This window comes from Ptychodera flava, chromosome 3 (assembly GCF_041260155.1).
Source record: "Ptychodera flava strain L36383 chromosome 3, AS_Pfla_20210202, whole genome shotgun sequence".
Lineage (NCBI taxonomy): Eukaryota > Metazoa > Hemichordata > Enteropneusta > Ptychoderidae > Ptychodera > Ptychodera flava.
The window spans coordinates 43,980,196-44,005,847 of record NC_091930.1 but is presented as its reverse complement, the minus strand read 5'-3'; the positions used below and the strand labels follow the sequence as shown (position 1 = coordinate 44,005,847).

Here is a 25,652-nt window from a genome sequence, read left to right as displayed (position 1 = left end):
TGTCGGAAAAATGAAAGTAATAATTTAAAATATTTTATTTTCAAATATTAGGAAAAAGAAACTCAGATTCAAAGAAAGTACTTCTTTTGTGTAAGTCGTACGTAAAAGTCAAGTTCAAGAGAAAATAGTTATCTGCAAATGGCTCTATGAAATTCTACACGCTACTTACTGTATGTAGTGTCCCTCGTACATCGACAGGTAAAAAGACAGACACAAACAGAACATGATTTGTGACGTGTCACGACATACCATATAATTTGATTTAAATATTAACCAGGCCTGTAGCCTGACCAAACTGCCAAAGGGGCGGGGTGGAACCTAGCTTTACGTTTGCATATTGATAGTTTGGAATATTCTAGGGGGCCAACGACATCCCTACCTCACCCCTTTGCAGGCTACAGCCCTGTTACAAGTACAATTAGTCCCAGCAAACTATTTCATGAGTAAAACAACCTAAATAGGTAGTAACATTTATGTGGCAGGTATGTGACTTCCAAATACTGGTAAATTTGCAATGGTGGGTAGGGGGGATGAGCAGGGTAACCATGTACATTTAATGTGAGCACAGTCGCCTGTTTTCTAAAATTCCAATATGAGCTAGTCGTCCCATCACATCTATGCAGCGTGTGGGCGTAGAGCGGAATTTTAGCGTAGAGCGGAATTGTAGAAAACAGATGTTTTTCATTAAAAAATACAGAGAAACTGACAGTTTCTTGCATTTTTTTTGTGTCAAACGTCCATTTGTCATTTAAAAATTTGATTTTATCCATCGTCTTCTGAGAGTTAGACTTTGTAATTAGATCCTTCTGAAATGTAACTTCTTTCTGTTATGTGACAAAAACATGACTGACAATGTTTATAAAAAAGCTACTGAGCCAGATAACTCACATGCCACCACCTCAATATTTATTAGACGATAAAACCATACTTTAAAGAAATGAAAATGAATGATGAAAGTACAGTTGTACGATATTTTAAACATCAACTTACATTTTGAGTTTGAGATTTCACATGAAATTGAGAAGATGTGTTTTATTTATTATTCCTTCTTGTCTACAGTTTTACAGTATTGCTACCATAAATTTTTGAAAAGTTTGGAAATTAAAGTCACAGATGGTCTACCTTTCCAACAGCGTGCCCTTAAAGCTAACAACTTGCTACTGACACAATAAGTCCTTTGGATGCAAGAAAATTTCACAACATTTTATAAACTAGCATGGGATTGATGTAAATACATTTCAAGCAATTCCCAAAACAGACTCAGGGAGTTCCGAAATGTCATCTGACTCTGGGAGTTGAAAGCGTCTCTGGCAGAGGGCGCACAGCATACAAAATAGTTCAAACGACTCCAGAGGCAGAATACACATAAGGGACAGATAGTCAGACTCTCAAAACTTTAATAATATTATTCAGCCTACCACTTGTGGGGGCTTATTTTAAAGATTATGGAGTAAATAATGTTTTCATTGGCTTAGTTTTTTGAAAATCTGGCATTTTATTTTCACCCATTGCGATGAAACAGGAGTGACAGCAATTTTGAATGTCAAAATTGGTAAATATTGGGTAATTTGTCTCTCTTGTACCGAATTAGCACAGTGACTCCCAATTTTTATTCTTGAATTTTAATGAGAATGGTTGAAACTGCGCTAAAGGAAACTTTGAGCAAAAGTCCAAGTCTTTCATTTTCGAGGCCTGATCTAACTTAAAGCACAGTTGTCATCGCGCTGCGCTTGCTTGTTGGGGTGTCCCCCCTTTGAGGATGCTGTTTTGCAGAACTCATCAAAGCTCTGTATGGACATGCCCTGCATCCGGCCGTCCTCTCTTACATGTTTAAACCCAACTGCAATTACAGGACCTTGGATCTTCAGTTGCTGTCACATCTACGAGAGCTGCTTCAATTTCACTTATAGCAATGTCTTAAGCCATTTTGAAAACTACTGTCACCGCAGGGTTTGGCCGTAATATTTAATGTTTATCAACTATCACAGCGTGCAATGGCAGTATGGTGACAACCACGCGTTGAGTGCATGCTCTTCCTCCCAAGATTGCTTCAAATGTGAGTATATCTACGATTATTTTCGATTTGATTACATAGATTTCAGTCAGATATCATTATCATAAGCTTTGAACTGTTTGTATCCTGATTTAATCATCCTGATAATTCTATCAGTATATACTTTCTAATGCTTCTTATGAAGTATACCGCATATTTATTATCGTTCTTTGCATTGACCTGGTGTACCACAAGAATTCTAGCTGCTTAAGACTCCAAACACTAGCACCCCTCCATCACATGTCAATCTTTGCAATGCCACTCATCTTCTCCAACACCGATTGGCTAAGTAATGTGTATCTGGTTCTGCCCATTTTATGTAGCAATTAAAGCATAGTCATGTGATCCACTCAATGACTGTTCATTGGCTGTCAGGGAGTCATATGTTTCTCAGGCGTCTGTTGATGGGCAAGATAGAGGAATCCTATACTGGACAGAGCACTGACGAGAAAGATCACATCAAACCAACGATGGTAAAAGTTGAATTGCAGATCACCGAGGACTTCCGTTATTATCCTGCGGTACTCAAGGGGCATGTTCATCCGGATAAGAAGTACTGACGATACGAAGTACATACCCTGTTGTGAAGGAAGGAACGGAAAAGCTGTCATTGTGAGATATGCAAACAACAGATACATCGTAAAGTTGGAAGTGGACATCTAAATGATTATAATTATTTTTTGAAAGTAACTGTCAAAAATAATACTCTACAGATTCACGAATACCATGCCCATGCATGTGACTACTCATTGGAGATTAATGGCAGCGCTCAAACGATAGACAACCCCCGCAGTAATTACTCTACATTCATGAGATGAAGTGTTGAGAAGACAATACTTATATAAGTAAAGATATTGATCAAGCCGTGTAGAGAATGGACCACAATTTTATGCACAGCCAGATTTATACTTGACTTTGTCATAAAAATGGCGAACTTCCACAATGTCAGGGAAAGACTCGTATTTTTTATCCACTTGCCCTTCGGGCAAGTGGGGGCTTCAGTTCACTTGCCCAAATTGGAAAACCACTTGCCCAGTATAATTTATGTGTTTGAAAAAAGCTAAATCACTGGTTTTTCATTTCACGCACTTTACTTTGAAAATCATCATGTTATCATGAGAAAATATCAGACATTCTCATAGGGTTCTCCTCACACTTCTAAGAGTGCTGGATGGCTCATTTATATTAAATTAATTATTAAAGCCCCACTAGCTGTATCATTTAGCATTCTTTATGTGATTTTACTTCTGAACTAAATCAAGTTCTTGGGAATGTGCTCTTGGAGGGGGAGGGGGGGGGGGGGGGTTGGAATACAAGTATTGTTTACTGCCCACAAGTATTGTTTACTGAATGTGCAATTTTGAACAAGAAAAATAATAAATGTGTGCCCAAACGTAAAATGGCACCCCATGCAAATATAGCAAAAACAGTGTACACTGTGCATATATGCACTTGAATATTCACGGAAACAACAGAGTAGTCCAATGTAATGCATAGTGTTGAATGTTTTCAACTGGGACAAAAAATGCTTTGTTTTCTTTGTAGTATGGTGGGAAATCAAAATAATGATTAAAATGTAAATTTACTTGTCCAATTTTTCACTATGTTTTTTAAAGCTGTAAAAGACTATATCCTGTAAATTGTTAGAATTTAAAGAAAACCAGAGAAAATAGGAAGCCTTTTTAGGTCAACAAATTTCAAGATTTACAGCTAGTTGGGCTTTCATATTCATAGAAAAAATTCTAACTGTTTATATGTTTGTATGTTTACTTTCTTGGGGCTTAATGTACAAATAATAACAGCCATTTTAATTGTACCTTCAAGGTATTTTTGCAGTTAAAAGTTTTAACTTATCTATACAGAAAGAAAAAAATCTGCAGCTATAAAGGAATGTTTTGAAGCTTCTGAAAAATAATATACTTCTTTGTCATGTTTTTACTGCGCTGATATCATACACAAGCCCTATGAAGTTTGGATTATCATTGCACTATACCAGTATCCTATGTTTTTCTAATAACCTAGGTGGTCTTTTTAATGCTCATGCGCAGACTAAATAGAATTTAAACTATCAACCTAAGGCGTCGGTGGTTTTCAATGTGTCTTGCAAGCTGAATTTCTCAATGTCAAACTCGCTAAAATTGCTTCTTGACAGTCATTTTAGAACGGGGAAAATTCACAAACAGAGAGGTTGGTCGCCACGGACAAGTAACTTTTGGCTTATTGACCTGAAAATTAAGTCAGTGTTCATTGAAAATTCAAAGACTGGACCCGTTGATACCAAAGCCTGCTCATGACTTTCATTGCATGCGGTCTTGCCACGATGACACTCACTGTCACTCAACAAGTTACAGTAACATTGAAGAGTACGTTTTAGTAAAAGTCCCTTTTTTGTGGTGATTTTTCCCCACTGGACTTTATTTTTACATCATTATAAACGTTCATACAAAGCACAAAAACCGCTGTGTGTTTCTTTTTTTACCGTATCGACATATTGTGAGACACCTCACAGTCAATGCAATGAACTTTGATTTGGTGAACGTACGCTCCACCAGCTGAACAGCTTTTTCATATGCAAAATCAGCGTGCGGTAACTGGTGGTATTGTTTGAACTGCATTTTATTGAAAGCGATTACATGATTCTTTTCTTCAACTCTTCATTCAATTTTATGAAAAATCTTATGCAAATGTTCACAATGACATAATAGCGAGCGCAGCGAGAGCTGCCGAAGGCCGCTCGCGAAGCGAGAATTAAGACTAACGCGTGTACAAGAAATTTAGAATGGAATCTCTATATACCTACGAGTTTGAAAAGAGAGCACTTCCATGGAGGCTGCCATTTTGAATACTTTTACACGGATTGCGTGAAATTAAAGTTATCATCTACCACAAATCTTACTCGACAATATGTATTTTCGACAAAAGAATCTATCTGTTCCAAAGAAAATGTGAAATTTGGTTTAAAATGACTATTTTCGATCACTTTTGAAGGCCCAGATCGGTCATCACTAGGCGCCGCCATTTTGAAACAAGCCAAACCTCGGAAGAACGAACGGTCAACTCACGCGAGAATTAAAAATCGTGTGCTGAGAGCTACCGAGGCTGGGCAAGTATGTGTTTTACATTAGACTGCCTCTGTTCCCCTCCCTGTTACAATAAACTGATCGGAATCATATAATTTACCAGTTGTAAATAATTTTCGTTAGTGAACTTGGCATTTCCGAGTTGACAGCAAGGCCAAAATATGCATCATGCATCAAACACAGAAATAGCATGCTTTTGCCTGAAAACATCAATGACGATATACCCTACTACGCTGGGCTCGCTCTCAAGTCAGACCTGTTACATATTAGCGAGCGCAGCGAGAGCGGCCAAAGGCCGCTCGCGAAGTGAGCATTAAGACTAACGCGTGTACACGAAATTTAGAATGGAATCTCTATATATACCTACGAGTTTGAAAAGAGAGCACTTCCATGGAGGCGGCCATTTTGAATACTTTTACATGGATTGCATGAAATTAAAGATATCATCTACCACAAATCCTACTCAACAATGTGTATTTCCGACAAAAGAATCTTTCTGTTTCAAAGAAAGTGTGAAATTTGGTTCAAAATGACAATTTTTGATCACTTTTGAAGGCCCGGATCGGTCATCACTAGGCGCCGCCATTTTGAAACAAGCCTACTCTCGCGAGAACGGTCAACTCACGCGAGAATTAAAAATCGTGTGCTGAGATAGCTACCGACCGGAATATCAAGTACGTGTTTTACATTAGACTGTCTCTGTTTCCGCCCCTGTTTAATATAATAAACTGATCGGAATCATATAATTTACCAGTTTTATATAAATTTTGTTTGTGAACTTGACATTTCCGAGTTAAATTGCTATAAATGTTATTCTAGAAAACAATTGACAACAATTCAACCTCAATGGCCAAGATATGCATCATGCATCAAACACAGAAATTAGCATGCTATTGCCTGAAAACATCAACGACGATATACCCTACGCTGCGCTCGCTCAGGTCAGACCTGTTACATATTATGATTATTTTTGTTGTTTAAGTCCGTGTTCCCTCACCAGAAAATCGCTCTCGTGAATTCCATTTCTAGGTATTATTTTTTTCACTTGTCCCGTCGGGCAAGTGGCATCAGAGGTTCACTTGCCCGAAGGCGACTTTCACTTGCCCCGGGCAATCGGGCAACCCTTAGTGTCTTTCCCTGAATGTTTGTTGCTCTATGCGATATTTTCATTCTGCAACAAGTACATTTAGTTGTTGATTTCCCTAAAGAATATTGATTTACAAGGTAAAGTATCACCCTCGACAACTTTGCTCATTTGCACACTCTCCAATGTCATTGTTGACAAACAAATTCTTGACTGGACTAAATTTCAATGTCAAGAATAACAATGGACATTGAACATTACTATGATGAGCACTAGACATTTTGATATATTGCTGTAGAAAACAAGGTATTGTACAGACATAACAAAAATACTGAAAAATGCATCAATTTACATACTTAATTATCTTAATTTCCCTTTTGTGATAATCTTAGTATTACTTTTGAATATTTTTTTTTTGTAATACTACTATAGACACATTGTTTGAAATAAACTTCAAAAAAATAACTTTCAAATTAGAATTTTGCACGTTCTGAGAACACACACACTATTAACATCTGATGACAATTTGATGGAAATTGTAACTTCATACTGCTTTCTGTACAAGACCCTGTTTGAAATATTCTGGAATCACCAGTCTGAAAGGAGGGTACTTCATTTGCATGCATAATTAGGGATTTAGTTCAAATTCGAACAGCGCCCTCTAGCCAGTGAGTGACGGTTATGGCATTTTTCGCCAGAATTTTATCCGCAGATATCTCAGCCTTCGTTTAGCATCCGTCCTGTTTCCAGTTAGCGGCTGAATTGTACTCTTAGTTAGTGTTCGCCGATGATTTTTTATGGGGTTTTATCGATTCGTTTTTGCGTTATCCTTATTTTCATGGTTTTCGAGCGACCGAAAATGCCGTTCACTAAACACTGCCGCAAAAGCATATCCAAAGTCAAATTTCCATGAGAAGTAGGGAGGGGACGTATCTTGAGTAGGTCCATACGATCTGAAAAAATCTCAGTGGCTTAAGCCTCCGTTTTTGAAATAAGTCTCGTTGAAGTTGACTATGCAGCGACGTTCATGTGTTAAATCTAACATGGCGACGTACACTGTACAGCGCAGCGTGAGTGTACACGTAAACTCTTTCAGCTCTTTCTCGGTCCTTCACCGGCTAACTTGGCAGATTTTTTCGGTTCTGTTTACGTTTTCAATGATTGTGACGAGGAAGCAAGACTGCAAGCTTGTGTTACCTCACTGGCCAACACAATCTGCCTGGCTGGCTTCTGGGTAAAGTCGTTTACAGTGCAAACGGAAAAAAACACTACGGTGACAGAAGGGCTACGTTTATCACTGTCTGCGGCCGTACACGTGTAGTATAGTGGTAGACACCCGTCGTACTGACTAGCAGTGCTGTTTTCGTTTATGAGTGATTTTTTCCGTTTTCCGCATTCTAGTAGCTAGCAAGCATACAAAAACTATGGGAAATAACATCGACTGCAAAAAATCTCCGTGGATAAATACGGCTACTCTGTATCGCGCACGCGAGTACGTGAATATAGATGCGGCTAGAATGATAGCCGTAAACAGCTGCGCGTTGCGGCCATCCCTGCTAGCATTACCGTGCGTGCTCGAACTAGACTGGCACATTTTATAACTCATGTAACTAGCAAAAATTTTTTTAAGTATTGATGGTCATAATGTGACATTAATTAAATACTTTATTTATATATAACATCAGTGACCCGAGATTATAGGAGTAAACTTTGAAAAAAATGAAAGATTAATCGTGTAACACCCGCGCCGTGTGAACTACAAGTGGTTTGGTCGCGGTAAACAGCGTGGAGTGTACGTAGCGTAACGGGTGTTCGTATACTCATAGACCCTCGAGATCTACGTATACAGCGATATGGTAACTGCATGCCAACATTCAACACTGCCGCAAATACATGTCCATGGTCGCACGGTCATGAAAATTTCACCAAATGTTGATAATAGTTAAATGAATATTTTCTGAAATTTTCGGCTTGGCTTAAGACCTCTAAGGTCATTATCGAGCTGTTTTAACGAAAAAGGTGAAGTTTACTTCCGCATTTGGCGGGTCGACCTCGCCACCCGACTTTGTAGCGATTTAAATAAAATCTTCTCAACTTTTGTGAGTTTAACCAGGGAAAACAGATCATTAGTATGTATGCTACAACTGAAAGCAAAAATTATAGTTCTAGCTATTGTACGTTTTGCTGCACGTCGATATTTAAAGACCACCCTTTCGCCGTATTTTATCCCTCACTGCAGTGGCGGTCAGCGTAACGAAAACGAGGCTCTATAACACGAACTTTTATGCAAATTTCATAGGCTCCTTTCAGACTGCACAACAAAAAGTGTCTTGGATTGACGGATGCTGGGTACTCACCATAATCTGTGCTAATGCCAGGACAATAACACTGGAAGACTTACTGCTTGAGATAGCATAAAAAAACTATAAAACAAATACAACACAAACCAACAATTCAGAAATATTTTAAACTGGTTTTCTTAGGGTAGTATCCATCTCGAAAGTGAAAGACTAAAACTTTTGCTCAAATTTCCTCACTGAAACTTTCAAACATTCTCTTACAAAATCAAGCATCAAAATCAGGGGTCGCCATGCAAAGTTTGTTACTAAGGCACAAATTAATTAGCATTTACTGATATCTAAAAACCAAAATAGCCGCCATCCCTGTGTTAAGTCTATGGGGAATAATACAATTTCGAATTTTTGGAAAATTGAGACTGAAAATTTTGTCACTCCGAGAGGTTTAAAATGAGCCCCCACAAGTGGTAGATCAGAAAAGAAGTGTAAAAGTTTTGAGAGTTTGAATGTCTGTCTCTGAGGCACAGTCTGATTAAACCCTTTCACCCCCAGTTCCCTGTATACAGGTCCAACTTTACCATAGTAAACAATGGATTTGGGACAAACCATGGTGGTGAAAGGGTTAAACAAGAGTAATATGACGGTGGGTTTTTATACATATACACACAAGGCGGACGTTGCAACTTTAAAACATGACCGTTGAGATGTTGCCTCCCATCTTGATACTTGATTTATTCTTTTGTAAGTCACTGCTTCTAATAAACCATCAATGAGATGAGTCTTAGATTTCATTGCAAGCTGATGATGCCTGTTTCTAAAATTCACTATTTTCCATTGAAATATTTTATGTTCCTTGCAAATCTTGTAGGAGTCATAAACTTGATATTTGTTTGATTTGGTGGTAGAATGAATGGTTCATGACATTGATAATGTTGATACACTCCATGCACAACAGTTAAGCTTACCTTTGTCAAGTTAATTAGCAGCCCCCTGATTGAAGTTACTATAATGATACCGACTAAAAGAAAAGATATCTGTTGTGACCAGAACTTTACCTGTGGTGAGAAAAGGGTAAAAAACATAAATAATGTTGATTTCAACCAAGATTGCAGTCTGCATTCCCTTGTGGTGTTTAAAAAGCAGCTTTGCATTTTATATTCCATGAAAATGTTGTTACTTGAGGAAAAATTTACCTGAATTTACTGATATTTGATATTCAAACTGGCCGATATTCTAAAGGTTTTGAGGATAAATATCTGTCATAGAGGCACATTCTACCTTAGTAGAGAGAATTGTACATGTGCACAGTCACTGAGTCACTAATTTGATTCATTTCTTTTTATTGTCCCTTTCACTACAATGGCTTAGCCTGAACCCATTGTTATTAATGGTGAGTGTGGACCTATTCACATGGCCCTGGGGGTGAACAGGTCTAGTCACATCAGCACCTGTGGGAAGGGGCATAAAAACGTCAAAAGCTTTAGACTCACATCAAATTGAATTCCAAAATAATTGACGGCAATCTCTACACCTTTGGTGACAGGATCTGTCTTGCCGACTCTATCAAACACAATATTCACAGTTGATATGAAGATCTTCCACATGCAATACATGGAAAATATGTATCCCATGAAATTGAAGTATTTGCCTTGCAGGGTCCTGGAATAGATTATCCTCTCCTGCATTGGAAGACAAGAACACGTAAATTTGCCGTCAGATGAAACATGGAGAATGTACATGTAGTCGCTGGAGCACTGCTACTGATGGTACTGCCAATGCAGCAACTGAACACTACCGGTATGCTGACACTAGAACTTTGACTGATATGAGCAACTGGATTAATGCGATCTTTACTGTCTTTTTCTATTTGTGTCTTGGACCTGGTAATTTATTTTGTTACCTTGACAGGGTTTTCTCCATGATGCGTGACTGCGTGAATCCCCTCTATCTAATCAAAACCCCCTTTCACATAATCACAAAGCCACAACATGTCATCCATCTACAATGAGGTTTGCAATGAAAATTTACACAGAGTATTTATAGTAGCATTCCACTTCATGATTACTATCTATAATGTAACATGTCACATCATACAGTTGATGTATTCCACGATCACTAGCCACAGCAAAGTGATACAAGCTTCTTGTCTGTGGAAGGATGTGATATAGCTGAAAGTGTATCAACTACAGTTTGTCTCCAGATCATAAAATTGTGTTTGAACTGAAATTAAGACGTGTAAATGATGTGTGTGCACTTAAATTTATTCAGTGTGCCCACTGAGCCAATTTGACGTATCATGACGTACGGCAAACCTGCCTGCCACAATCAAAATAACAAGTAATCTGACGCATCACTGACGCAGCTGTAAAAAGCCTGCCAATGACTAGAAATGCTTAGCAGATTAATAATTTACACAGATAACGTTTTCCTGATTTTTGGGGGGTAAAAGAAAATCTGAAAACGTCATTTCTGTAAGTCTCGGCATTGATATACAGATAGTAAACTTATCTTGCCGATCGATTTATGGGCAAGTAGGCAGCCATTGTTGTTTTCATGGTCTTCTAACTGACTCAAATGAGAGAATCAGGAATTGAGAAAGACATACGACCATAGAGGGCGCTATACTTCTACCTGCTGACTTTTAGTTATAACCTGTCCATGCATGCAGTGACACACAGCATGTCAACTTTTCTTCAATTTGACTCAAAAATTTCATCTGCCCTTAGAGGGCACACTGTTTATTCAACATTTACTCGATGGATAAAAGAAAGGAACAGGAGTCTTTATTTGATATTTGACTAATGCTAACTCCTTAATTTTCTTATACATGTACATGTACTGAGAAAAAACTTCACTTGCATAATGTGATGTATGCATAATGTAATGCTTGATAAAACAATGCTGACTGACAGTTTAATTCTTCAATGCAGACATTTGACATCTCTACCTTGGTGTTGTGAAGGTCAACGACTTCCAGAAACAGCTGTCGACTCAGCTCTTCATACGCATTGACTTCTTGCTGTAACTGACTTATATCTGACAAACGCAGTTAAGGCATATGTGCCAAAGAAACCGGTAAATCTGAACTTTTTCTCAGACTTTCCTCGATGGCGCTCTAAACTAATTCTCTTTCAAACTCAACAATAAATATCAGGGGTTACCATGCACAATTTTGGTGCAAAGATAACAAATAACCTAAAATGTTCAATATTCATTTTAAACTGGCCATTGCAGCTGTATTAACACTATAGCACGAATTGTACAAATTAAAGTTTCCACACAAAAGATAGACAGAAAAAACTTCAGTTCCTACACAGGCTTCTTAAAGAGTCCATAACACAGAATACAAACAAGCCAGTGTAAATATTTGAGAGTTTGAATATTCATCCTCAGGGTGTATTCTGCCATTGATAAGAAACTTACTATTGGCCATGCTCTGGCAAACTTGTTCACACTTGTGTGTATGCATATTACCATGAGCAGTAGGTTTCACTGTAAATTCGTAAACTTTCTTAATTTCCTATAAATACGGTAGAAATGCCATGTAGAAGTTTGGATATTATTTGAAAAGTATTGCACGAATGTTGTACAAAAGTCTGATTTATTAAAATTTTGACTCTCTTGCTGATCATCTCAGCTGATGGAGCACAATGTTACTTAAGTGCATTTTAATTTTCATTCTCAACTTTAAACAATTTATAGAAATATTGTACAGTGAAGTTACTAGGGAAACAAGATTTGCAGGATTCAATTCAATGGGATACTTTCTTTACCACTGGATCCGGTAACATTTTTCAGCATTCCCCAGATACCGGTCTGTTTTGGGGCACCACTGGCAGCTCGCTGCAAACTCTCCCTCTCTGCCAATGCAATCCTGAAACGCATAATGACATACAGTGTGGTTGTATTCTTGAATTTGAACAACCTTATCCCCGAAACTTTTTCAAACCAATTTAACCAGTGTGGTCAAAAGAATGCTGCTCATAGCATCTTCAATGACAATTCACTTGGTTTAACCCTTTACCTGCCAAGTTCATATTTCACCATCAGGTCAAGTTGGTTAAAACTAGTGAAGCAAAACATGTCCCATATGGTGCATTTTAACAAAGACTTGAAGATTTGAAGGTCCCTGAAGACAGAGATACTGTAAACATGATTTTTACAGACTAAAGCTGCTATAACATACCAAGCCAAGTGGGTGAAAATACATATGGTTTTGGCTCAATACCACTTTTTACTGACTCGGCAGATGGGGAAGTGATACCGTCTGGCAGGAAAAGGGTTAATACATGGAAGCATGAATTATACCAATCATATGTAATTCACACACAATTCACACACCATGGTACTAGACATTGTTCTTACCTCTTCTTCTTGGTCAAGATCATGTCCATGATTTGCATGAACTTCCTCTCATGTGCCTGGATGTCAGAATCATTGACGTGCCTGAGAAAAACCAGTGTGATCAAGCAGGTAAGTTACATGTTCATTGTTATCAGTGAGTCTTTGTATAATTCAGTAAATTTCAGCTTTACAAAACATTATTACATGCAGACAGTAAATACAGAGCAAATGTGCATACTTGCTTTATCGATATAACAGTGAGAGAACACCATTCCTTCCCACAGGTTTTCACTCATGTGACATTGGCATTGATATGTGTTTACGCCAATAGGTCAGACATTCTTATAGGTTCAATCTCCAAAGCAGCATTTCAAGCAAGCTATATCTGTAAGTACCTTTCTAGTTTTTAGCGTAAACACTTCAATACTGTTGAACTTGCAGTATACTGAAATTCTGATAAAGAATTGAAACAATTTTTTGACAAGGAAGTTTGACATTTATCTTATCATCCCCACTGCCCATTGTAGAAATGATGCTTTGTCACTGAAAGAATCATGATAGGTCACACGATTAGTTGTGGAATTGGAAACATCAGCTTGTTTAAGTCCTTACCTCATAAAATATGACATGTAAGTGTAGGGACAGTTGACAGCACCAAAGCCAGACAGTAGTGCCATCAGTGTCACTCCAATCACACCTACACGACTAATACCCTGTTCTATAGTGAAGATGCCTAGTGGTGAAAGAAAAAACAAACAAACAAATCATGCAAACAAGAGAATCTATATTTTTAACAGTTGGTGGCGCTACATATTCAGAAGGATGCATAGCTGCCCCACACAGAGACTGGTTTGTTCATCTTGTTCAGAAGTGCTCTAATTTCAATGCATGTGAAACCAAAACAGGAAGAAATACCTGAAGCAAAATACCCTTGTCGTACTCACCATGCTTAGGGCTAAGTATAGGAAATGGGTCGCCGAGTTTCCAGAAAAAATACATGAATATCAACCAGGCTACTATGGTTAATACAGTTACCATATGGTTCTTTTGTACTGTAAGGATAAAGAAAGAAAAATGTAAGCTTTAAAAAAAGTCTAGAGATTAAGATGCAACATATAGTGCAGAAACTGGATATAATCACTATTTGGCATACTGGAGTAGAAAATTTAGCAAAGATCTCATCCTTGGAGTTTTGTTTCATATGAAAAGTTTCAAATGATTCTGTAAAAAAATAAGAGTCAGGACTGCCGTCTAATATCTTCGAACTTAAAGCCCTATTTTCTTTTCAAGAGATTCAACACCACATAGGATTGGACTGAACCATTCAAAGTTATGGGATTGGACTGAACTATTCAATGCTATAGGAATGGATTGAACCATTCAATGCTATAGGATTGGACTGAACCATTCAGAGCTTTACCATTGGACTGAACCATTAAAAAAAATACCGCAATTATACGATGTCGCTAACATTTGATCAGAATTGGTACATACCAGTATGGGTACCAAAGATCAACAATAAATGTTGTTTCTATTTGTTCAGTGCAGGAAAATTCTACGTTGATGTTATGACAATAATTTCTGCACAGTACAACCAGAAAAACAACAAGAATGACAGAAGTTTGACATACTGCTACAGAGAAATTGATGTTTTGATCAAAAAAGGGCAAAAATTGTCCTAAAAACACAAATATTGAAATTTCACCACATTTTTAGCAAACAGCTACTCAGCTTGTCAAAAGATGATCTGCAACATTTCGCAAAATCTATCAGCAATATAAATCACTGGGCCATAAGTAGTTACAGCACGCAATCTTATTTGCGCTAGTGATATGGATGTACATTGTATCCTCAGACAGCGTCTAACTAAAAAAAATTATAAATCTGAAAATTTACTTAGTAAAAAATATTAGCACAGCTTTTCTCATTTGGAAAAATTTTTTTTTAGAAATTTACAGTTGTAAAAAAAATGTTAACAATATCATTGAGGCCACCCCCTCCCAAGATCTAATGGTCTGTCCCTTAGTTTGAGCAGGTCTGTTAATATGTAACAGTTCATAAACAATGACAGGAAATGACTACAGGTCAGTGGAGTATCCTGTTTCAGCCATTGGCATGCGACCACTCATGAACATTTGCAGAATTTCCCTTTTTCTTACCTCATTTGCACATTTTTGACACTGATGTGTTCATTTGAACAAATTCACATCTCAACCCCTACATCTACCTGTACACCAAATACTGAGACAGTAGCTTTGGCGGTATGGGAGCCTTTGTGTGTGACGGACATACATCCGCACATACCCACAAATATACAGACATACAGACGCCACTCAGACTCATCATATAAGCTCTTTTTGGTATTTATATATAAAACCAAATATGAGCTAAAAATGTAAGCTTTAAAAAAAGTCTTGAGATTAAGATGCAACATATAGTGCAGAAACTGGATATAATCACTATTTGGCATACTGGAGTAGAAAATTTAGCAAAGATCTCATCCTTGGAGTTTTGTTTCATATGAAAAGTTTCAAATGATTCTGTAAAAAAATAAGAGTCAGGACTGCCGTCTAATATCTTCGAACTTAAAGCCCTATTTTCTTTTCAAGAGATTCAACACCACATAGGATTGGACTGAACCATTCAAAGTTATGGGATTGGACTGAACTATTCAATGCTATAGGATTGGACTGAACTATTCAGAGCTTTACCATTGGACTGAACCATTAAAAAAATAGGAATGGACTAAACTATTCAATTATATTGGATTGGACTGAACCATGGCAGTGAATGGTTTACACTATGCCCATGGTTTGCCACTTGAACATTGCACTTTACAGTTTTCAACAGAGAACGAACACATTAGAGTACATGTATTTTTTAATTCACCTCCTTGCTTTCTGCGATAGAAAAATCCCATCAGCATATGACAAAATATTTTAAGTATTTTCAGTAGCACAGACCTGCGTAAACTTGTCAGACTTTACTTCATTGCAAAATTCAACATGTCAAGTCAGTGTTTTCACAGCTTTTGCTGTGAAAGGACTACCGTAGTCACAGCATATCATGATGGTATCAGCATTGCACCAACACACATGAAGGTCAAAGACAATACAGTGACATGAGAGGATTGGTTTCATATTCACCAAGGCTTGTTCTTTGCTGCTTGCACTGCCATTGTAATCTCTTTGCATCTAACAAACTGTCATAAACTCAACCAAAATATTGCACTTCATGGCTGCCATAACATTTGAGGTTTGAAACAGAACTAATAGAGGAATTAACTTTTGTGAGATGCTTTCTGATTGGCTGGAAGTCATTTGGGATGCTCAAGCTATTTTATCAGAAGTAGAAGCACAACAGCAGAAGATTACTGTCGATTTAGAAAAGACAGTATATGAAACTAATTGTACGAACTCCTTTACAAACTACGGGATTTGGATGAGAACTGTCATGTTTACCCTTACATGTAACAGCAGTGTAATCTCTGGTCGCTCTCTCATGACCACAGCTGGTGGTAGCCATGGAAACAGTTCATTTTAATGTTGGTGGGTTTATAACGGCATAAAATCACTGCCCAACAAACATTAAATAGAACGCCATGTTGTATGGCAGACTGTTGTGAGACCATTAAGTGTATTACTTATCGCTTTATACAGAACACATCAGATGTGTGCACATGCTGTTCCCTTACAGAAAGATGTACTTTGTCATATTGCTGTTAACCCCCTCAATGGCATGGTTTCGCCTGTGAGAATAATGTTCACACTGGTGACTGTGGACCAGAGCACAGAGAAACAGAGGTGGCCTTAAACCACACAATACTAACAGAAAATGGTGCTGCTTTTAATGATCTTATCTGCGATTAAAATGAATTTGAATCTGTTGGTGAATTGCCAACATCAGTACACTTACCAAATCTGATATTGCTGAGGGTAAAGTATGCGATGTAGAATGGCAAAACAAATATGACAGTGAATAGAATAGCGACTAAGTCTAGCCTCCAATGAAAGTATCTGGAACTGAAAAGAAAACACAGAGAAGAACGTTGGTACACACAGACAATGTTAAGTATTAAATGTGCCAGATCTGGGGGACACTCTTTTTCTGACACTCGATATACAAGAGAGGATGTATTCAATAATTCCAATGGTGCATCTACATTATCTGTCTACTACTTTAGAAGCATTAGATTCACTGGGACTTATGGTAATTTCCCTATTTTTTTTGTGGAAACATAAAACTGCAAAAGCAAATAATAGTAAAGTAAATGCTGGTTAGATTGTAAAATAATAATAGAATTTCTTGTTTTACTTGGAAAAAACCCAGTGAATTTAAATCCCAGTGAATATGTCTACAACATCAACATGATTAAATTTAATTCTCGTGAAAATTCATGATTTCACAGTACCTTTTTTCCATTCAACTCTGCATATTGAGGGCAACATTAATTCATTTGCCTAGTATTACTTCTATCATGTTTTAAATTGGGAGTTCTTTGGTACCGACCCACCTTTGGAAGAAGTGTTCATTCAAATATTGCTAATGTCAGTGATAGCTACAACGTCATCGAACTCAGATGAATTTCAACACAAAGGCTGCTCAACTATCAATAATACAAACACTATTATCCATTTCTATTTGACGATTTCTGTGCTGAAACTTTCTCTAGATACACTAACGTCAGGGATAAACTTCACTAAAATTACTGTGTTAATATTTCTGTATTTGTTTATTTGTTTGCCTGTGCTGCTGTATATTTGGGTAGTATTGTGTGTTTTTTATAATTTCTGGTGCCAATGCAAGATGAAAGAGAGTGAAAATAAATGATGACAGTTACAATATTTTCATCATCAACTTTTGCCATAACACCGATGCTACATGAGCCACCATTTTTCAGTTTGTGTTACAAAGACAAAACTGTAATGTCAAGATTAGTTGTTGGAGGAGAGCAAGGACTTTGATAGTTATGAAGCGGACAAAAACTTGATGCAGGTCTGAAAACAATAGAAAAATTATATGAAAATTGTGATGGAGTGAGACAGGCCTTCTTGATTGATGTGGCGGTTGACAAGCCTGTATATTGTTACATGGTTTATCATATTAGTGTCCTCGAGTGACCTCAGAATATGTAGCTACATTGGCTTCAATACACTGAAGCCGAACAATACCTTCCCCAGCTGTGACCACACCATGTAGTTTGTCATGAAAATTCCACTCCACTAATCCCCATGTACATTTATGACACACTGCCACAGATGATGTGAAGATTTTCTACATACATCTCAATCATAAACTACACACAATATACTTGTACACTGTGTATATGAGAACATAAATTGCTACACGTCTACCTGTGTTGGACTACCCACCCTGTGCTGTGGAATCCAATGTTTGTATTTCTCTCGTTTCACAACTTGATGTAATGTGATTAAACAGACGAGGTGTGACCACTATATTGCCATGATAATTTAACGCTAACAGCCATAATTTACAATTAACAATCTGCAAAACTGTGATGTGGCACTTTGGGACTCAAAGGTTTTTTACAGTAACAGTACGACAGATGGAGTTCCTCGGGTTATACGGGATGGGGTGGGGACAAGTTTAAACCTGGGGGTTTTTTTGAAAGAGTTCAAGCTCTCAGACAATCTCCCACATCCGAATTCATTCGTCAAAATGGTACAGCCTGACTCAATCATTATTTCGTTAAGGGGACAAAGTCAGCCATTTTTCATGAATTTTGTTTGATACGAGATACTAATAAGGACATACTGAAAGATACTGAAGGAATGGGTGACCATGCATATATTTGACCCCGGTTTTAGACATGATAAACAAAACAATCATGAAAATGAATTAATGGTCATGACCATTAATTTTCACGATGGTTTCGTTTAATTTGTCTACAACTGGGGTCAAATATATGCATGGTCACCCATTCATTCATTATCTTTCAACATGTCAAACAATCGAAGTAGTATCTTGTATCAAACAAAATTCACGAAAAATGACTGACTTTGTCCCTTTAAGGGCCGTAAAGCCAGCCTCTTGTACAAGAAAATGCAAATGAAAGGTATAGCATGAACCAGATTCACTGACAGTAATGACTTGTAACATGGTCTATTGTGATGAAATCAAGTTTTAAAACAATGCTTCCCAGAGGAAAACAGGTTGGCTATGATAACTTTGTCGTCATGCAAACAACACCTACCTTGTACCAAATATATATGTCATTAGTGGTAGGAATGTCTTGACAGGGGAAATGAAAATTATTGTACTTGTTTACACGAAACATGTACTGTACATTTTCAATAATATATATCTTTTCATATTTCAAATTTTCTGTACATGCATATCTTTAAGTACTTACTTTGAATTCAGGATTCCTAAGATTTCAAAGATGATGAGTTCAAACATTGTACAGGATAAAGCAAAGGTCAGGGAAAAAATCAGCTGTACTATTGTATGGTGTACCTGCAGAACAATAATGTGTTTAACCAAATCAGTAAATCAATCAATCAATCAATCAATCAATCAATGGATAGATTGTCATAATAAGATGAGCTTGATTATGGCAACTTAGCTTACAAACCAAATTATTTATCTATTTATTCAATTAATCATTTATTTGTAATTTTTACATTTGTTTGATAAAATAAATGTTCTCGCACCAAGAAATTTCATGAGTTGGAAACACATGTACAGTGTATTTGTTATTTTCATTTGTCTGATCATGAAGTGACGGCTCAAAGAGTGTTTTCACAAATATTAGCTGCAATCAATCAGAGTCCGATATTAACATTTATAACGAATAATTTCATTATCGACATGCGAAAGGGTCTCTTCCGCTAGCTTTGACGTGATTTTGATTGACAGGTTTCTCATCACATTGTTATGGTTTCTTGAAGCCGAGTGCATGTTCTTCAAAAGAACTCACTGTTTCCATGGGATCCTGGCTAACGCCAGAAAATTACTTAAATGTCACTTTTCTTCAATCACTTTGCTGCCAAAGATCTACACACACATTCATTCACTGTCGTACACACATACACAAACTGCTGTCATTCAGGCTCCAGACTAGTCTGCAGCCAGTACAAGGTGCTTTCATCGGTGAATATGAACTCAAAACATAGCGGATTTTACCATGGAGATTGCCATGGACTTGAACAAACAAATTTCTAACATGAAGATTGCTATATGCAAGTGAATCAAGTCTAGAAAAATTTAATACGGTCCAAAGTACTACAAGCCACTGACACCATACTAGCAGACACAAATACTTTTTTATTCTGTACAACTCTGTTTGTTGCATAGGTTTTTTAAATACATTAACACTAGTAAACACAGAGACCGATTCTACCATCATTAGTGTACACTAACATTTTGCTGATCAACATAAGCACAGAGGACAGGATGATGTACTGTGGGAGATAGTTGTGATTTTTTCTTTAATCTTCAATGTGTTGGCATCTCACGTGACGTTGACAGATTGATGTCATCCTCGGATAAGTTTTAGGCAGTGTTGGCTGGCAGATTATATAGCAGTATGAAAGCGGTTTTATTGAAAAGCAGATTATAGCAATGTGAACGTGGTTGCAATAGCGAAGATCATGAAAACCCTGCGTGGCAACAGTTCTTCCACCACGGCAGCAAGTATAGTTTTTATTAAGAATATCACAGAATCAAATGAAGAATAATTCCCTGCTATTTTTACCTTGTCCCCTGTGATATCAAGTGAATGAAATAATAGGTGTGGGTATGTTTGACATTTCTGATGTATCATTTTTCTTTTTCAACATCATGAAATATTCAACACAGGAAAAAACTGAAATGTCAAGTGTCGAAACAGAAAATGTCTATTTCTTTAACATGCATTAGTGTTTCTCACCTCATAGTCTTTGTATAACTTTCTGATGAAGAAAATCCATCCACCCATGAAGAAGAGAATCTGTGATAAAACAAACAGTTATCAAATGCAGTTATCAAGAATTATTTTATTCATTTCAAATACACACTATATTTCCTTTGCTCTTTACAATCACGCAGGGAAGACACTAAGGGTTGTCCGATTGCCCGGGGCAAGTGAAAGTCGCGTTCGGGCAAGTGAACCTCCGATGCCACTTGCCCGACGGGACAAGTGAAAAAAATAATACCTAGAAATCGAATTCACGAGAGCGATTTTCTGGTGAGGGAACACGGACTTAAACAACAAAAAATTTCATATTATGTCATTGTGAACATTTCCATAAGATTTTTCATAAAATTGCATGAAGAGTTGATGAAAAGAATCATGTAATCGCTTTCAATAAAATGCAGTTCAAACAATACCACCGGTTAAATACCGTACGCTGATTTTGCATATGAAAAAGCTGTTCAGCTGGTGGAGCGTACGTTCACCAAAGTTCATTGCATTGACTGTGAGGTTACTGTGTCTCACAATATGTCGATACGGTAAAAAAAGAAACACACAGTGGTTTTTGTGCTTTGTATGAACGTTTATAATGATGTAAAATAAAGTCCAGTGGCGAAAAATCACCACAAAAGAGGGAGTTTTACTAAAACGTACTCTTCAATGTTAACTTGTTGAGTGACAGTGAGTGGCATCCTGGCAAGACAGCATGCAATGAAAGTCATGAGCAAGCTTTGGTGTCAACGGGTCCAGTCTTTGAATTTTCAGTGAACACTGACTTAATTTTCAGGTGAATAAGCTAAAAGTTACTTGTCCGTGGCGACCAACCTCTCTGTTTGTGAATTTTCCCATTCTAAAATGACTGTCAAGAAGCAATTGGAGCGAGTTTGACATCGAGAAATTCAGCTTTCAAACACATAGAAAAACACCGACGCCTTAGGTTGTTGGTTTAAATTCTATTTAGTCTGCGCATGAGCATTAAAAAGACCACCTAGGTTATTAGAAAAACATAGGATACTGGTATAGTGCAATGGTAATCCAAACTTCATAGGGCTTGTGTATGATGCCAGCGCAGTAAAAACATGACAAAGAAGTACATTATTTTTCAGAAGTTTCAAAACATTCCTTTATAGCTTCAGATTTTTTCTTTCTGTATATATAAGTTAAAACTTTTAACTGCAAAAATACTTTGAAGGTACAATTAAAATGGCTGTTATTATTTGTAAATTAAGACCTATTAAAGAAAGTAAACATACAAACATATGAACTGTTAGAATTTTTTCTATGAATATGAAAGCCCCACTAGCTGTAAATCAGTCTTGAAATTTGTTGACATGAAAAGGTTTCCTATTTTTTCTGGTTTTCTTTAAATTCTACCCATTAACAGGATATAGTCTTTTGCAGCTTTACAAAACATTCTTTTGTGAAAAGTTGGACATGTAAATTTACATGTTAACATTATTTTGATTTCCCACCATACTACAAAGAAAACAAAAAATTTTTGTCCCAGTTGAAAACATTCAACACTATGCATTACATTGGACTACTCTGTTGTTTCCGTGAATATTCAATGCATATATGCACGGTGTACACTGTTTTTGCTATATTTGCATTGGGTGCCATTTTACGTTTGGGCACACATTTATTATTTTTCTTGTTCAAAATTGCACATGCAGTCTCCCTGGGCAGTTAACAATACTTGTATTCCAACCCATCAAAGAGCACATTCCCAAAAACTTGTTTTAGTTCAGAAGTAAAATCACATAGAGAATGCTAAATGATACAGCTAGTGGGGCTTTGATAATTAATTTAATATAAATGAGCCATCCAGCACTCTTAGAAGTGTGAGGAGAACCCTATGAGAATGTCTGACATTTTCTCATGATAACATGATAATTTTCAAAATAAAGTGTGTGAAATGAAAAACCAATGTTTTAGCTTTTTTCAAACACGTAAATTATACTGGGCAAGTGGTTTTCCAATTCGGGCAAGTGAACTGAACCCCCCACTTGCCCGAAGGGCAAGTGGATAAAAAAATAAGTGTCTTTCCCTGTCACGTCATATAATAATGTTCCTTTTAATCACTGAAAACAGAAGTTATCAAAGACATTTAGATACCAACAAGATAGTTAGCGATCAAAGCTGAGTTTTAATTTTACTCGTTTAGTTATATGAGAATATAACTTCATATAAGAATCAGGGAATGTGAAACTTCAAACTCAACACAGTCAACCAAGTACATGTATGACTCGCTGCTCATGTAAAAGCCCCTCCTAAACTTTTGGAGTATTTTTGAAGATGGGCATTTTAGTGAGTGATAGGACATCACACTACTCATCTGAGTATAAGTACTATAACCCCATGCTCAGGTATACACCCATCATCTGCTTTTAGAGGGTTTTCGAAAATGTTACATACATCCGTGCATAATAAGCCCATAGGAGCCCTCATTATTTACAGCCTTGGGGGGGGGGGGGGAGGTCGGAGGAATGTGAAGGGGGTCACTCAAAAAATTGAAAGCTACAATGGGGTTGCTCACAATATGGAGAGAAAGAAGGGGAGGTTACTCAATTTTCGGTGCAAAATGAATTCAGCCTCTCAGATTAGACCATTTCACATGTCAATTTCTCAAAATTTTCGATGCAAGAGGGGGGACACCCTGTTTCGCGTTGGGGTGTTCTAAGAGATTTACTTAGTAAAAATACAAATTGAAAACACCTCTCACATTGTATCAGACTGTACCATTGCACTCATCAATTTCTCAAATTTTTCCACACGAGAGGGTATAACCTTGTCTGACACTTCCCCCCTCAGCCTCCCACATTTTCTCCCCCTGTACTTTCAAATTCTGCCCTGTCAGATATCTTAGTGAAACCCTGTCATGATAAGCATCCAAAGTAAACAATACAATATGGCTGGATACTGGTTATAGTGTCAGCTTTTACATCTACATTTTATTGTGACTTTGAATTTCATTTTGTTGGTTTCACCTTTTTCAACCGTCATGAGATAACCGATGATAAGCTAGCAGGGTACACCAAATTGTCACTTTGTTCAAGGATAGTGTAGTCAGGTTGATTTGACACAGCGATATACCGATGACCGCGAAGTAAAATACTGTGTCAGTCACGCTGGGACATTGTTGATGAGTATTGCTGTCTTTTGCCAGTGGATGTCTATCAGTATCAATGTGATCGTGGCATGCCAGTTCATCAGGTTGTTGATAATACTCACTCAAATCTTGTCGGTACGTTTTTCCTCTTTAACAATTTCTTTGGATGATATAGATTTTTGAAATTGATTGAAAGTTCAAATGGTACCAGTATTCAATAATCCTACACAAATCATTGAAATTGGGCATATTGCAGAAAACATTAGGTTGCTGTTTAGTATGAGCCCTTCCCCTAGTACAGCCAGTTTTGTTTTGTCAAACTAGGGGGGTATTCTTGGACAAGTACGGTCATTTGTGGTGTATATACATGTGTATGTCACTGTGTGCGCTGGTGAATATCGGCATCATGCAGTGTTTCATCTAGAGAGGGTGACGGGGGGATTCCCCCTCTGTTGACATGTTGGCACCCCCTAGTAATTTGTCAAGGGGGGACCAGCCCCCAATGAAATGGTGGGAGTCACACGTTAGAGATACAAGTAGAACATATGAACTGGTGAAATCCCCCCTAAATTTTCTGGTAAAGGGGGAAAATCCCCCCTGTTGATGCCATCCTGGATGAAACACTGATCATGTATATAGGACATGCCCAGTAGAAGAACTGGCAATAAATTCATATAATCTATAAGAGATTGGAATTTGTAATTGATTATGGGTTGAAAGTCTTGCTTCTACCTCCATCATTCATGCAAATAGGCGCGAATTTCACAAACAATGGTGAAGAAAAAAAATATTCTAGAGGAAGAATACACTTGCAGAACACTGGTAGGCCATATCTTCTATGCAAAAAAACAATTGGCTTTTCATGGGGGTAAGGAGGGGGTCTCCCCATAGCTTGAGATAAATCTGACTCCCGAGTATAATGTTCTGCTGACTCAGACTCCCTAGCATTATTTTCATTTGTAACATTATTCGGGGTGGGCCCACTAATTCTTCGGTGTTGCAAAATCGGCAAGGGCATCGAGCACACCATAGACCGTAGGGGGAAACTACCTCCCTGGAGCAATCAACGAGACCTCGGTTCAATGTATGCGAAGGCCCTGTAGTTACACAGGGAAGTCCGTTCACGTGTACAGTGTACACGTAGTAGCTGTCAAATGACTACCATCGGCGGAGAGGTACTAGCTAGAGCGTCTGCGGTGTGGGACAACCACTCTCCCTCCACTACCCATTGGAGGGACAACGAATCGCAGAAAGGACCCGAGTCAAGCGGATCTTCGCAAATGCGCTAGCATCTCCGGCGAAAAGCATCGGATGGCCGTTGCGTTGATTATTGAGTATTCTATGACGCGTCTGACATTGGACACTGACACACACTAAAAACACGCACGGTATGCTGACGTAGGCAACTGTATCCCAGTCGGGTTCGGTCAATACTCCCGAGTGGAGAGCAGCTGTCTCCAGCAGCGCTGTCGTGTAAAGTCTCGATCCGATGTCAAACGACAATAACACTGGGGCGAATACATTCATACCGACCTGAGAAGAAAACATGACCACGGCATCCAAGAAGAACGACATCTTGGAGTTTACTGATGGGTTCAGTCGCCGTAACCTCTGGCAATAGCGAGGTAAGTTCAACAATTCCAAATTTGGAAGCGTGGCTGCTTGTTTGACGGACGAAAGTACCACACCACCTTTAGGGCGCCGCCATGTTGAAATACATATTATAAGTATACATCGAGTTCCTAAAACGGTTTTTGATTGGCTAGAAAA

General features: G+C 37.7%; 1 protein-coding gene across 1 annotated transcript; it reads right to left on the bottom strand.

Moving 5' to 3' along the window:
* Positions 1 to 884: 884 nt before the first annotated feature.
* On the bottom strand, positions 885 to 25,615 carry LOC139130102 (Golgi pH regulator-like). The gene is made up of 13 exons (XM_070695822.1): positions 25,416 to 25,615; positions 20,750 to 20,809; positions 19,232 to 19,335; positions 16,774 to 16,880; positions 13,803 to 13,910; positions 13,471 to 13,591; positions 12,880 to 12,960; positions 12,279 to 12,388; positions 11,462 to 11,550; positions 10,005 to 10,193; positions 9,480 to 9,569; positions 8,575 to 8,640; positions 885 to 2,631 (listed from the first exon to the last, which is right to left on the bottom strand). Exons 1-13 carry the CDS (start codon positions 25,455 to 25,457, stop codon positions 2,425 to 2,427), a joined length of 1,374 nt encoding a protein of 457 aa, XP_070551923.1. The 5' UTR covers positions 25,458 to 25,615; the 3' UTR covers positions 885 to 2,424.
* Positions 25,616 to 25,652: the final 37 nt, after the last annotated feature.

What these genes read in the sequence shown, in the direction of transcription:
- LOC139130102 (XM_070695822.1), bottom strand. Translation starts at nt 25,457, where the DNA reads ATGTCGTTCTTCTTGGATGCCGTGGTCATGTTTTCTTCTCAG. An exon ending in AGTTATACAAAGACTATGAG is followed by an intron (nt 19,336 to 20,749) that starts GTGAGAAACACT and finishes ATTGTTCTGCAG; the next exon opens with GTACACCATACAATAGTACA. An exon ending in TGCTAATTAACTTGACAAAG is followed by an intron (nt 8,641 to 9,479) that starts GTAAGCTTAACT and finishes TTTGTTTTATAG; the next exon opens with TTTTTTTATGCTATCTCAAG.